At 36.5% G+C, this 15,417-nt stretch overlaps 1 protein-coding gene across 1 annotated transcript in view; it reads right to left on the bottom strand.

Moving 5' to 3' along the window:
• mettl16 (methyltransferase 16, N6-methyladenosine) overlaps nt 1-15,417 on the bottom strand; it is a 39,386-nt gene that overhangs the window by 16,533 nt on the left and 7,436 nt on the right. The window contains exon 3 of the mRNA XM_016557026.1: nt 5,455-5,642. Within this exon, the coding sequence (XP_016412512.1) occupies nt 5,455-5,642 (188 nt within the window). The remainder of the gene's footprint in view (nt 1-5,454; nt 5,643-15,417) is intronic.

The raw sequence follows: 15,417 nt of genomic DNA, 5'->3' as shown, positions 1-15,417 counted from the left end.
GGACTTTTATTTTGACTGCGCTGAGAACGGCAGCGCCTGAGCACACAGTGCTCACATTCTCCCTCTGGTTCGCCGTCGTCGTTAACAGTTCTGTCTAATACGGATAGAAGTCTGTCTAATAGTAAGATAGAACGGTTAAACAAAGGAATTAAAATGTATACAAAAAAGTATTATAACGATTGCTTTAATATTATTAGTAATAGCCGTCAGCATTCAGCAAATACGCATTTAAATCATTTGAACAAATCGTTGAATGTCTATTAATGAACATATAATTTCACAAACCTTGCAAGTTAAAAAAATATGATTCCCAATGCACACAAACTTCCCAGATTACTTAGTGCCCTGTTGGTTACAATGTTGACTTTTTATTAAATATTTATTTGTGAAAAATACATTGTCATCTAAAGTATGTTTATTTTACACATTTATTTTTAAATCCATTTTCAAATGATTTAAAATTTCTTAAATATTAAAATAAATAAAATTATATCGGCTTTATATTGGCCAATGGCCACCCTGCTTTCCAAGATATCGCATAGGCAGTCAAAAAAAACTATATCGGTCGACCACTAATCTAAACTAAGCTCAGAATATCCGATCACCTTGGTTAGGTTAGGGTTAGTTCAATATTATCATATATTGCTATATGATAATATTTAACTAAATTTGTCCTCTAGGAAAGGAGAACTTAAATGTGAAATTAAGAATATTAACTATATTTCAGATTTTGGCTATTGAAATGAGAACAAAATAAAATAAAAATCTATTAAAAGTGAACTATTCACATTTCAAATAAAAACAAACACAAATGTGTATGCTATTCAAAAGATTCATGCAATATATACAGAATAGTAAAAAATAACTTGTATTTCAATTGTTATATCAAACAATTTTACCACCAAATGTTAGAACTCCTAAAGAAGTATTAGTATGATAATATGACGTGCAAGCGACTGCTTGACAGAGTGATGTATGACTATAATGCAGTTAGACTGAGGCAGGACAGCTCTGGTCATCCATTTTTCAGTCAGGCAGCCTTAAAATGGACTGAAATTTAGCAGAACTAAACAAAGATGATCCCCATAAGGTCTGAAGAAAAGAGATTTAGAGCTATTCATCATATGTGTGACACTAACACAGCTAATCTCATCCCAGAGCTGGCAAAGGTCGTCAGTCTGCAATCTAACCCGATCAACAGAGCCACAACTATATCATCCACACAATCTGACGCAACAGCTGAAAGTGTATGGATGATCACCACCAGTGGAGATTAAATAAACACACAACTTTTCTGGTTTTAATCTGCAAACCGTCTAACAACTAAAAGACTGCATGCTAATCAAAGCAGCACCACTAAAAATATATATATATATACAGGTGCATCTCAAAAAATTTGAGTATCGTGAAAAAGTTTTTTTTTTGTAACATTTCAAAAAGTGAAACTTTCATATATTCTAGATTCATTATATGTAAAGTAAAACATTTCAAAAGTTTTTTTGTTTGAATTTTGATGATTAGAGCTTACAGCTCATGAAAGTCAAAAATCCAATATCTCAAAATATTAGAATATTTCCTAAGATTAAAAAAAAAAAAGGATTTGCAAAACAGAAAAGTTCAACGTAAGATGCTTCTGACATTGTTTCTGTTTCAGAAGTGGCTTGGTAGCCCCTTTCCTGAAGACGTCTGAGCGTGGTGACTCTTGATGCACTGACACCAGCTTCAGTCCACTCCTTGTGAAGCTCTTCCAAGTGTTTGAATCAGCTTTGCTTGACCATATTTGCAAGCTTTAATGAAACTCAAATGTAAATATTCTAATATTTTGAGATACTGGATTTTTGACTTTCATGAGTTATAAATCATCAAAATTAAAACAAAAAAACTTTTGAAATGTTTTCCTTAACATGTAATGAATCTAGAATATATGAAAGTTTCACTTATTGAAACAAGTTACAAAAAAATTATCTTTTTCACGATATTCTAATTTTTTGAGCGGCATCTGTATTTATCTAAATGTGACCGCTTGTACTAACTTCAATTAAAAGTTTAATTTGAAGTACTAAAATTACTACAACTAAAACTTAAGTACAAATGAATTAAAAATAAAAAGACATTAAAAAAGCATATAAAAATACTAAAACTAATAAGAGGTCATTTAAAATACTATGGAACACAGAAGAAAATATTTTTGAATGACTAGCTGTGAGGTCCACCTACATACACACATGTCCAAAATGAGCCTTAATTATATAATTATAATAACATAATGCACTTAAGAAATAAAAGACTTGCAAAATGCAAATGACAGAGTTAAAATTCTTAACTAACAATATTATAACAACTCGCAATGCAACCTGACCACACACAGTTGTACACCACTGCCTTGCCATCAAACCGAGATGAGGCTGAAACAGTGCTGTTATTGTTAACTAACATAAAAACATTTAATATTATATTAAAAAAATTAAATCGGTAACTGAAATAAAATATAAGCTAAATAGAAATATTAAAACAACTAATAAAAAAATAAAAGCACATAAAAATACAAAATATATATATAATAAGAGCTAATTCAAAATATTAGTACTACAATAGTATATAAAAAATAAAATGACACTGCATGTAAAATATAATAAGAAAGCGAAGCCTGAAAATAATGTTTGTCGTTAATTGTGTTCCCATCATTGAAGCTGTGCATGACCATACAATCATATGGGCCATTTTTATTTGTGCTTTTATGATATTTGTGGAGCCTGACAGCCCCCTTTTACTCTCATTATACAGAGCAGCCTGGACATTCTACTAAATGTCTCCTTTTGTGTTCCACAGAAGAAACATCCTGGTTTGGAAAGCCATGAGGTTAGGTATACGATTACAGTTTAAATATCAGGATAAAAGTGCTAATTACCAAATAAACACACACAGGCTCTATCAAAAGAGCAGATGTGTTGAGTTTTTGATGCTGCCGCTGTACTGTGGATCACAGAGAGTTAAACTAGAGGACTCACCAAACCCCACTGACTATAAAGTCAAACTAGCCACCTTAGAATTAACTTAGCAACTGCTCAAAACGTCAGTTTTATCACAGCAACTTAATTTAAGGAAATACTAGTGTCCCTGTAAGACACACCGCAATGTCACCGCCTAACCTTGGGTTTTTGATCCCTAAAAAGTCACCCGGTCGTGGGCAGCAGGGTCCAGTTTCCTCCTAGATCCTCACCTAATCAGGTATTAACGTTACCAGCCTGATGTTCTCCTCTACTAAAGCCTGGAGCATTAAAACTCAAGCAGACAGGTGTTTATTACGCGCAGCATAACAGCATTTCGGTACAGCACGATCAGATAAACAAGGGTTTTGAGTTTCGCCCGGATCAATGGGATCCTATGGGGTCCGGCTCTCCGCAACGGTCTGAGGAAACACAGCATACGAGACCCAAAATAAATCACAATACCTACAGTCTTCGCATGTATGAGTGGCATACAGTAATAAGCGGAGGAATAACTAACTCTAGAGGAGACTTTCCCATCTGCGAAGATGCGTGGCTGCCGTTCATCCATTATAATCAGCTTATCGATATCTATAGGACACCGGACCTCTCGGTAATGACGGAAATTAGCCGTCGGTGGGTGAAAACGAATAAAAACCACGCAACGGAAGCAGTACGTACCAGCGGTTCGGTGTCCACATCATTTCTTGGCGCAGAAGAAACCCGATGCTGAGAATAAGCGGAGCTGTAACGTTAGTCGCGGTTAAAGGTTTTTCATCCCGCTCGGTCCCCGCAGGTAAATCACAGATAAATTGGAGGAGAATGTCACGGTTAGGTGAAGAAAGTGAGTGAAAAGTGCTGTGTACGACTGGATTTGAAGGCAGTTTATACGGATGCTGCGGTAACGGTGAACTGAGGTCTGCGGTAAAGACCGGACCGGATCTCATCCCGAAACACTGGACGCTGGTGAGACGCAAAACCAGGAGCCTGGACTCCGCGATGGATTCCGTCTGGAACATTTTAAGAACGTAATCCTTAGAACTTTATGGGTTTGTTCTACAACACAATCAGACATGCAAACCTCAGACCTTATTTTACTCCTATTTATCTGCCATTCTGAATCTCTTCACAAAGGACTGCAAACCGAATTATCAAACATCCAGATAGCAAGAACCTTTGGGCCAAATGTGGCCGATAGCTGGCATATATGGCTTAGATATGGCATGGCTGAACAGATATGGGCCAGATTGTTACCATATATGTTTTGCCATATGTTTAGAATTTGCGGGAAATGTTTGCTTGGTTCACAGCTCCTTTTGAGGTATATGGTCCAGATAACAAAAAACACATAAGAACCAAGTAAGGTTTAGCTATGGCTGACATTGGTAAACATCGACTTCTGGCTAACATTTGGATTACACTTGGAAAACGCATCAAGTTTGGCAGATGTCCGGCAGGCCACACCTCGTTGCTACGACTACCGCGCCTATTTGACCGAAAGGCGGCAATCTTCTTCTTTCACGGATTTTCCGTCACACAATTGCTTCAGGTAAGTGATATTTTGGCATTTTAAAGTCATTTTATTGAAATATTCATCATTGGGAGTATTAGCATTGGGAGTTATTAAGTCTTTAGTTATTTGTTTAATTGAGAAAAGCGTCGAGTAATTTTACTTTGTTGAATGTGGTGTTTGCGTAGCCCTCCGACAATTTCCAATAATCACGCAATCCGGGTTGAAATTTAAAAATAAATTACTTATTTTAGATAGAGATTGATTTGTGAAAACGTTTACAAAGCATTTTGTCACTTTCAGTGTTTTTCACTGCTGTGGTACGGTAAAAACAGGCTGTCCTGACCTAAAAGATAATGGTCGAAGCCATTAGAAAAATCATCTTATAATTCTAAAAATGGACTAGATATAATTTAGCTAACGTTATCCCGATTTCAAAATATTTAATAATCCCGTTTGTTTTAAACTATTGTTTAAGTCAGCAGTTTTCAAAAATTCAAATTATCGACAACGTTGACAATATATAATATGACAGTCGGAGCGTGAGAGCGGCGATTATATTTAAATATGTGCTGCGACATTCGACATTATGATTATATATATATATATATATATCGACAATTGTGACCCATCCCTACTGATACCAACAGTAAACCTGGACAGTTGTTTAGGTATTTAGAAACAGGATTCTGTCTGAGGATGGCCATGATGTATGATGTGATGGTGGTGGAGTGGGATATTTTAATCCAGAAGATCTGGTGGCATGTGACTGCCAGCGTCTTACTCTCCACCAGCCTCTGTTTGTGTGAATGTGTGTGTGTGTGTGTGTATGTATGTATGTATGTATGTATGTGTTTGTATTAACCAACAAACTGCCCTTCCGAACCCTGTACCACCAGCCTGAGTGTCCGCAAAGGGCTTTAACAGGATAAAACCAGTGAGTGTGAGCCGGCATACCGATGTCAATGCCCCTCCGTGGGTTCCCCTGCCCCCCAATCAGGTCCTCCACCCAGTGGATGTAGTTAAGGCGGAGCGGCACGGTGGGGATGAGCCGTTCCAGGGGGATCTCAATGGTTAGGCCAAAATCTTCTTTCAGCAGGGTGCATGTGAGAGCTCGAACAGCCTCTGGGTCCTTAAAGTTGAGCCTGTGGGAGGGATGGAGTTCAGTGGGGCGTAATAGACTGAAAACCATAGAAAAGGAACAGCTAATAGCCATCTTTAAAAACACACCACATACCCTCTTCTCAATTCATTAGTGCTCATCATAAAAATATCCATGCCGAGAAACACAATGAAGCAGCAGCTGCCACTGCCACTGGTTTGCAAAAATGTATTAATGGAAGAAATGCCTTCATAATCACTGTCCCTTTTTCTCTAAATCCTTAATGTACATCTTAAAGCATTCAGCGAGAGTAACGTCACGTTTCTGCGGTTCTAAAAGCGAGGAGGGTGAGGCAGGTGTAATTAGGGAGCTTTCGTACGTTCACACCCCTATAGATGTAATTAAACGCTCCATGCTGCAGACCATGTCTAGCACCTCCGAAGGGAAGCAAGATGTGCGTGTGAGCCGCATGGACAGGATACTGTGGAAAGAAGCCATGGTGTGTGAAATGCTATTTTACAGAGCCTTTAAAAACACCTGCACCCCACCTTAAGCATAAGAGCTCCTCACAAAAGGGATGTGCGACATTAAGGACAGAACGTGCTCTCTAATGGCGCTTTTCCACTGCGTGGTACGACTCGGCTTGGCACGGTTTGCGTTTCCACTGCAGTTCAGTACCGCTTTAGAGTGGGCGGGATTATTCACATGTCGTTATAGTTGCGCCGCCTCTACTACCAAGACTCCTAAAAAAAAAAAATGTCATTCCGCGTCGCCCCATCAAGCTCTCGCTGGATCCGCTCCTCTGCTATCAACGAGAGGAATATCTGTTCTTCCGCAACAGAGTGAACCGTACCGAGCCGTACCGTGCCATACCATGCAGTGGAAAAGCGGCATAAGTAATGGCTGTACTGGGCTTAAACAGACGCGTGTAAACATTACCAATTTAGAAAGAAATTGCTTCAGCCCAAAACTTATCTTATGACTGTGAAATTACATTTGAGGTGTCAATACGTTAAGGAGGGAAAATGCAAGTTAATGCAAAAGGAAAAAGAGCATTTCTGCTGTTTGAATAGCATTTTGGCTGCTCAACATTCGCATGTTAGATACTATGGTCAGAGAAACTCAGCAGTCTAGTTATGAAATGGTTAGAACCTGCTTGAGAAGCGGAGTAGTGTTTTGGGAAAAGCCTTGTTTTTCATATTGTGGAATATTATGCTTCAGACAATAAGGTTTTGTGTTTTCTGGTGTAGGTGGAGATTCTTTGATATGGCAGTCAGGTTTGAAGTTAAACTAACCTAAAACTACTGACAGATATTAATAGCAGTGGCTGATAACTGTGGCTATAAAACCAACAAGCATTATAAATCCTACTAAGTGTACAATTATAATGCAAACATATACAATGGCGCACATACCAGATTATGAAAATATACAGAATATATAAATATAAAAAAAAATCTAACTAAAAAGTTATGATTTAAAATAAGGAAATATTTATTTAAATGTGTTAATAAGATTTCACAAAATTACATACTGTATATACGCTACTGATCAAGAGTTAGCAGTGGTCTCATATGCTCACCAAGGCTGGATTTATTTGTTTAAAAATGCAGTAAAAACAGTAGTATTTAAAAAATATTATTACAATTCAAATACTGTTTGCTATTGTAATATATTTGAAAATGTAACTTATTCCTGTGATGGTAAACCCAAAATGTTCAGCATCATTACTCCAGTAATATTAGAAATAATTCTAATATGCTGACTCAAACATTTTCTTATTATAAATGTTAAAAAGTGGTGATGCTAATTTTTTTGTTGAAACCATTATACAGAAAACAATTTAATTTAAATATATTTAATAACATTATAAACGCACTAACTGTCACTTTTGATAAATTTAATATGTCCTTTCTTCATAAAAGTATTAATTTCTTAAAAAAAAAAAACTTTTGAACAGTAGTGCATACTCAAATTGTTTGCTAAAGAAAGATATAATCTAATAAAATAAAACAAATAGAATAAACGGTAATAAAAACAAGCATTTTAACTAGTGGTCCACTGTACATATAGGCTTTAGGCTACATATCGGTCATTAACCACACACTGATTTCTTTGGAAATCAGCCATCAAAGGACATTAGTGGACCACAACCTTAACATTGTGACGTTTTCTTTATTCTAACACAAATAAGAGCACAACACAAGAAAGGAAACATTCCAGCAGCAGCCGTTCATGTGAAAAATCCAATACAACCTCTATCTTTACAATTTATTAACACATTAGCCCTAATTAATCCAGTGATCCAATCTAGCCTATTAATCTTGAAAATGTGACCTTGGGAATTAAATATGAATATGGATGCAATAGAAGGTTTCCACGGTTACCACTTAACAGGATTACCTACAATAATAATAGGTTTCCATGGTTACCACTTAACAGGATTACTTACAATAACAATGAAGCACAAATGGCGACAGCAAATAAAAGAAGGGGTGTAGATTTTACAAGGGAGGCCAAAAATGACATAATGGAGACCCAGCAGCTCATCTGATCCTCACAGAGTGTGTAAATGATCCTGTGTGACTGTGGCTGACCTTGCATCCGTCAGGTCATAATCAGTGTGCAGAGGATGAAGCCGCGAGAACTGTTATACTGCTCTATATTTTTAGCCTCCATTTGAATGGCTCGGCTCACAGGACGAAGTCCGAGTGCCGCAGCCCAGCTGTCTCCACAGTAACCGCTACACCCGCCCCGCAGAGAAGTGTGTGTCAGTGGAGCAGTGTGTGTTAGTGTGTGAGAGGACGGTGATGCTGACGTGTGGTGGGTGTGTATATGGGCAGATCAGATCCAGGATGAGAAACTCAGAAACTGCAACCCTCTGACTCAAGGTCTCCGAAAGGAATGATTCTAAATTAAGAAAAAAGACTGCAAAAGGAAGGTTTAGTGGGTAGAAATCAAAAGATTCAGAAAGAGATCATAATGAGCTTGAATATCACAAAAAACACTGCAGTCACGATAACCGAGGTTCGTATCAGAAGTGTTGAAAAGCAACATTTTTTACTACTACGTTGGGTTGCCGTTTGATGTGAAATTGATGTGAAATCAGAGTCCTGAAGCAAAAGCACTGCTCAAACCAATCAGACTAACACAACGGCACAGCATGGGTCTACTCATCAGCAACGCAAGGTCACCTCTAGAGCTCCGTTTAGCCATGTTTTAATCCACCGAACTCAAACGCTTCCAAACCCAACCATTAGCAAACAAAGCATGGATGCCGAACACACTCCACAGCTTTTTATTGTGTTCTGTGAGAACAAAGAATCTAGCGGTGCAGTTTTAATAAGATAACGGAGAGCCGAGCAGTCTTGTGAGGATTGACGTTCCACCAACTGTCAGGTTTTCTTTGGTTTTGTCAGCACATCAAATCTCTAGTCGACCAGGATCTCGTTTCAACTTAACACTGCTGTAAACACGAGCCCGCCGAATATCCTGAGGACTTTCATCTCTGAGATTTGAGGATGGTTTCTGAAAGCAGAAACTAACTGCAGTTACATCATTTACAATAAACTGTCATTTACTCACCCAAGTTATTCCAAACCTGTATGACTTCCTTTCTTCTGTGGAAAACAAATGAAGATGCTTTGCATAATATCCAAACTGCTCTATTCCATACAATGAAAGTGAATGGTGAGACTCAAGCTCCCAAAAGATGTAAAAGCACAATTAAAGCATCATAGAAGCGTTCCAACGTATGCACATTATTCCAAGTCTTATGAAGTCATACAATAATTTTGTCTGATGAACAGACTGTTCATCAGACAACTGGGTGGTTCACCCAAAACTGAAAACCTGTATGAATTTCTTTCTTCTGCTAAACACAAAACAAGATATTTTAAAACAATTTTCATAACCAAACCATTTTAGTGCCCACTGACTTTCAATTATATTTTTTGTCCATACAAAGGGAAGTCAATGGGATCCGGACCAGTTTACCTACCAACATTCCTCAAAATATCTTTTGCGTTCCACAGAAGTCATACAGGTTTAAGCCCCGTTCACACCAAGAACGATAACTATAAAGATAACGATATTAGCGTCCACACCAGCGAACGATATCGTCTGTTTATTCTAAGCGCACGTGCGTCTGCCGCTTTAAATTCTTGAGCTCGTTATAGCAGGATGGATTCTGATTGGCAGTCAATGTTTGTCTCGTTCATCAGCTGGAAAAAAATCGTTCTGAAAATGATTCCAACAATATCGTTTCTCTGTGCCTTTATCGTTATAGCTGTAGTGTGGACCGTGCTTGGTGTGAACGGGCCTTTAGAATGACATGGAGGTTATTAAATGATAGGGCTGGGTTTTGACACAAATTTCATGATTCGATTCGATTCTGATTCACAAGCTTGCAATCTGATTCAATTTCCGATTTGATATGATTCGATTCAATATCGATTATTTTGGATATATATCAAGTACAGTACATGCCAAATTTGTAAGGAAAAAAAAAATCTCTCAACTAATGCTGTAAAATATACATGAGGTCAGTTGGTACAACATTACCATAATATTGAAGGTTTAAATTGACTGATTTGTATACAAACGCCTAAATAACACTCAATGTCGAAGTTTTTATAACAATAACAATTACAATTATATTTCTACTCTAATTAGTTTTTGAAATATAAACATTTACATGGTGGCTGTCATAAAAACTTGATGGCTTGATTCAAACAAATAAAAAATTGAAGAACAGTAAAAATTATAATGAATATGTTATATGGTGCATATATTTAGCAAAATGCTCCTCTCTTAGAGCTCATTTCTATAGCTGACTAATGAGTTTATGGTCACTGAATATGTTTTTTTCTGAAGTAAATATGACGTTACGTGACATTGTTTACAAGTTGTTATATTGACATCTTTCCGTGGTTGAAACACTGATTGAGTGATTACATGAGACAGGACACAGATTTCAGTAAGTTGTACTCTTTCTTTTAACATACCTTCGGATGTTTATTCATGTTTATTTTGCACTGAAACTGGTATTAAAGCGGAGGAGATGATCAGTTTACATGCGCTTCACGCTGCTGCTTCTCTTGAGGTGCTACAGCCATTTGACACTCCACACTGAACCGCCAAAATGGCATTTATTGTTTAAACACTGTAATAAAATGGACAGAATTTGAAATCTGAGACTTTGTTTCATATCAAAAGTAACAAAACACAAAGCTTATTGTGATTTATGTTCCATTCATTAACTGAAAACAGGCTAGACTAATCTGTCCAATCAATACTTTTTCATAAAAATGAGAATCGATTAAAATCGAGAAATCGATATTTTTTTAACCCAGCCCTATTAAATGATGACAATTTTCATTTTTGGGTGAACTATCCCTGTATCAATCGTGGTCACCATTCACTTTCACTGTATGGGAAAGAGCAGCTTTGACATTCTGCAAAATTTCTCCTTTTTCTTCTGCTTCACAGAAGAAAGTCATACAGGTTTATAAGGACATAAGGGTGAATAAATGATGACAGAATTTACATTTTTGGCTGGTCTATTCCTTTAAGACAAGCTGATGGTTAATGCCGTCATGCATCAAAAACCGACACCCCAACTAGGGGAGTGCAAGTTTAAAATTAGGATTAGTCCTGTAGCAGGCGGCAGAGAGGATGAGTGATGCGAGACACCCCCCTCCGTGTCCCCGCATCTCATTTGTAAGTGAGCTGAGGCTGAACCCCACAATTATGCCCGACATTTCAGCAGAGGACCCTCACCCAGGACAGCCCTCCACTGCATCAATAATGCAATTCACTGTCTGCCAGGCTGCAGAGATTAATGCTACTTTTACTGCAGCTAGAAACTACACAGAGATCATTTACGGTCTTCTTTTCACTACAGAATCAAATTAAAGGGATAGTGTGCACAAAAATAAATATATTTTGTCATGTTTTACTCAACCTCATGTCATTTTAAACCTCTATGCTCTTACTCTTTTAAATTGAACGCACACAAAAAAACTATATCTTCAAATCTCCTTATAAAATACTATGAATGCTGCATAAAAATGCTCCATATGACTTATATTTTAAGTCTTCTAAAGTCCTACTATAGTTTTATGTGAGGATAAAAGTTAAGTTTAAAGGGACAGTTCACCCAAAAATGAAAATTCTGTCATTATTTACTCAACTTCATTTCATTCCAAACCCGTAAGACCTTCGTTCATCTTCGGAACACAAATAAAGATATTTTGATGAAATCCGAGAGCTTTCTGAGCTTCCATAGAGAGCAATGCAACTACCATGTTCAAGACCCAGAAAGGTAGTAAAGACATTGTTAAAATAGCCCACGTGAGATCAGTGGTTCCACCGTAATTTTATGAAGCTAAGAGAATAATTTTTGTGTGCAAAGAAAACAAAAATTTTATTCAACAATTTCTTCTCTTCCGTGTCAGCATGCAAATTGATAAAAAAAAAACAACTATCAGTTACAAAAGATTTCTATTTCAAATAAATGCCGTTCTTTCAAACTTTATATAAATCAAAGAATACTAAAAAGAAGAATAAAAGAACAACCGTTTCCAAAAAAAATATTAAGCGGCATAACAGTTTATAACTCTAATAATAATAATTGTTTCTTGAGCATCAAATCAGCATAATAAAATAATTTCTGAAGGATCATGTGACCCTGAAGAATGGAGTAATGGCTGCTGAAAATTTAGCTTTGCAATCACATACAATTACATTATAAACATATTAAAATAAAAAGGACTTATTTTAAATTGTCAAAATATTTCAAAATATTATTGTTTTTACTGTATTTTGATCAAATAAATGCAGCCTAGGTGAACATAAGAGAAGTTGTATTTACAACACTGTTCCAGAACAGTTCAACCCAAATATTCAGATGTGTGCAGCACATTTTATGGAGGACTGTTTCCTGATCCTGGTAGAGTAGACTACAATGCCGGCTGTTCTGACTCACAGACTGTAAGTACGTTTTTTTATATTTAAAGCGAGTTTTTTGGGCCGTGTAGAGTAGGGCTTGTTGTTTGTCATTTCTCTGATCACAAATGCAGACATGGTTTTATGTTTACGCAATGCAACGCAACGCGTAAAATGACAGTATAAGTCATTATAATCAGTAATTATGTCCCCACTGGATGCAACAAATGCCTCGTTTATAATGGGTTTTAAAGTTTTTGTCTTGTCGCTCCGGCCGGACAGGGCATCACAGTATGTGAGGGGCGTAACATTTCTGTCTCACGCTTGAGGTATTCGGCCAATCACAACGCACTGGACAGCTGGCCAATCACAGCACACCTCGCTTTTTCAGACCGATGAGCTTTGTAAAAATCGACGCGTTTCAGAAAGGCGGGGCATAGAGGAGAAACAATAATGTACAGTATGTGGAAAATAATGTGTTTTTTTAACCTTAAACCACATTTCATTACACCAAATACTGTTCTTTTTAGCAGCATCATATGACCCCTTTAACACAGTCTTACCAATCCCAAAATTTTGAACAGAAGTATAGGTTTGGAACAATATGATTGGGTAAATAATGACAGAATGTTCATTTTTGGGTTTCACAATGTCACACTATATTCTGAATTTTTCATGCTCCCTAGTTTCTCTTGTTCATGCCTTCTCATCCCATCTCTCTCTGAATGACATCTGCGCCCCAAATCTTTCCTCTCCTTTCATATCTTTCTCCTCCAGTGGCAGCAGAGGAAAAATGATGGGAGAGTGGATTCCTTGTCGTACCCACATCCCTCTCAGTGAGTGTCTCTTTCCAGATTAACCCTATCCTCAAAACTGTGGCATGAGAGACTTAGAAAAGCAATGTGAGGAAGCTTATCTAACAGCATGGCAATGTCTGGAGTCTGGAACCACGAAAAGGAGAAACTAATGAGAATTCGTATATATAAAAGACTTAATATTTCAGCAAATCCCACATCTTAAGACTAACTTGCAGGACTAACTTGTGAAGTTTTGGTTAAATACCAGATCAGTTAGGTTTTAGGCAAATCTCTAGGCGTACTGCAGGAAAATGAGAGAGACAAAATGTGATACTAATAACCAGTCTGACTATTTCTGCAATACTGTGCACATTATGCAAATTGACTTATGTACCAAAAAAGTGTAGAGAAAAAAGCAACCTGCATAAAATACTATATCCCACAATGTAATGCGTTTGATTTTACCTTATACATCCAACATGATGAATCAGTCAGATAAATCTCATGTCTCATTATTTAATCAGACATTATATTTCTACACCACGTTAGGCTATATTACATTACATTCTAAAAATATTTTTAAAATAATACCTGAATGACACCTACTGAATTAAAGATGCAAGTAAAACAAAATTATCCATGCATTCGAATTACCAATACAGATAAATCTATAATTGTTATGAGCGATAACTGTTAAATAGTTTATATTAAAATTCTATACTATATACTGTATATAAATTCTATAATCTAGAAAATAAATAAATAAATAATAAATTAATTTTAAATGCTACAAGTGAATTTAGCCATCACAACTTTATAATGTATAGTATGGAAATGGAAATTAATTTTAAGGTCTGCTAAATATTAAATTTACAGTAATAGTGTTTTTTAAATTATTAGTTTTTTAAAGATTAACTTTAAATGTAACCTAAAATGTAAAATATGGGGAAATAAGCATGCATAATTACTTTTTTATTTTTTATGCACCTACTGAATTAAAAATGTAATGTGATGCAATTTTAAAAACGTCTGAATATTGCATTTGATTTCACATACTATTTTTAAGTTAGTAAGCAATATACAGTGTTTTACTCTGCAGAATTCAGTAAGCTAGTACTGCAATCAGAGCATAATCAGACAGAAAGAGTGTGCGAGAGAGAGTGTTTGAGTGAATAAGAGACAGAAAGATGAGGAGTCTGGGACAGTAGCGAATGGTAAGTGTGCTGTAACGTACACCTGCTGCAGATTTACAGTTTTATATAAAAAAAAACATGCAAATGTGTGTCAACTAACATCTGCTGCAGAATTCATTTACATTGAAACAATGTCATTTCCTCCTGTTGATGCTGAGATTGTCAGACCACACAAACACACATGTACATGCACAGACACATGAGCCAAAAACAACTCCAGACATCTGTACTGGACTTGGCTCACCTGATCAAAAAGACACGGAGCCCTGTGCTGAAATGCTGAATGTAACATAATTCTTTAGCAATCAATGCCAAGAGATATATAAAAAAAAGAATGTAAAACAGTACATTTTTATTTAAATGTAACTGAACAAAGCCTCTTTCACAGTTAAGACCAATGTGGTCATTTCAAATGTCCTTGTTATGGTTGCATCTGACTCAGATCTGTGTTAACTTAATCCACCTGGATAAACGTGGCCGATGTTGGCTTGATCAAAGCGATCAATCATGCATAAGTCATGAGGAACAAATGAGGGTCTGAGCTGATCAGGTGTTTATGCACCACATTTCTTGATGTGAAATTTCTACATTTCTACCACTGGTCCAAAAAAAAACACCACTATTCAGCTGAATATACAGCACCACAGCGAAAAGAATATTTAATTTAAGTTCGGAGCTTCTATTCAGAACTGTATCAGTTTATGCAAAATTAGTTGAATTAGTAATGCAAAGACAAATCACATTTCTATTGTGCAAAGTGCAAACTGCAACATGCAGCACAACTAATCTAGACCGATTCGTGATGTGAACAAATGATTATTAAGAGCCGTTTCTCTTCATGAATCACTCGAATATAAATAAATATATATATATATATATA

Source organism: Sinocyclocheilus rhinocerous, unplaced genomic scaffold, assembly GCF_001515625.1.
Source record: "Sinocyclocheilus rhinocerous isolate Xijiao unplaced genomic scaffold, SAMN03320098_v1.1 scaffold166, whole genome shotgun sequence".
NCBI lineage: Eukaryota > Metazoa > Chordata > Actinopteri > Cypriniformes > Cyprinidae > Sinocyclocheilus > Sinocyclocheilus rhinocerous.
The sequence above is the reverse complement of the archived record's forward strand: the minus strand, read 5'-3'. Positions and strand labels throughout refer to the sequence as shown.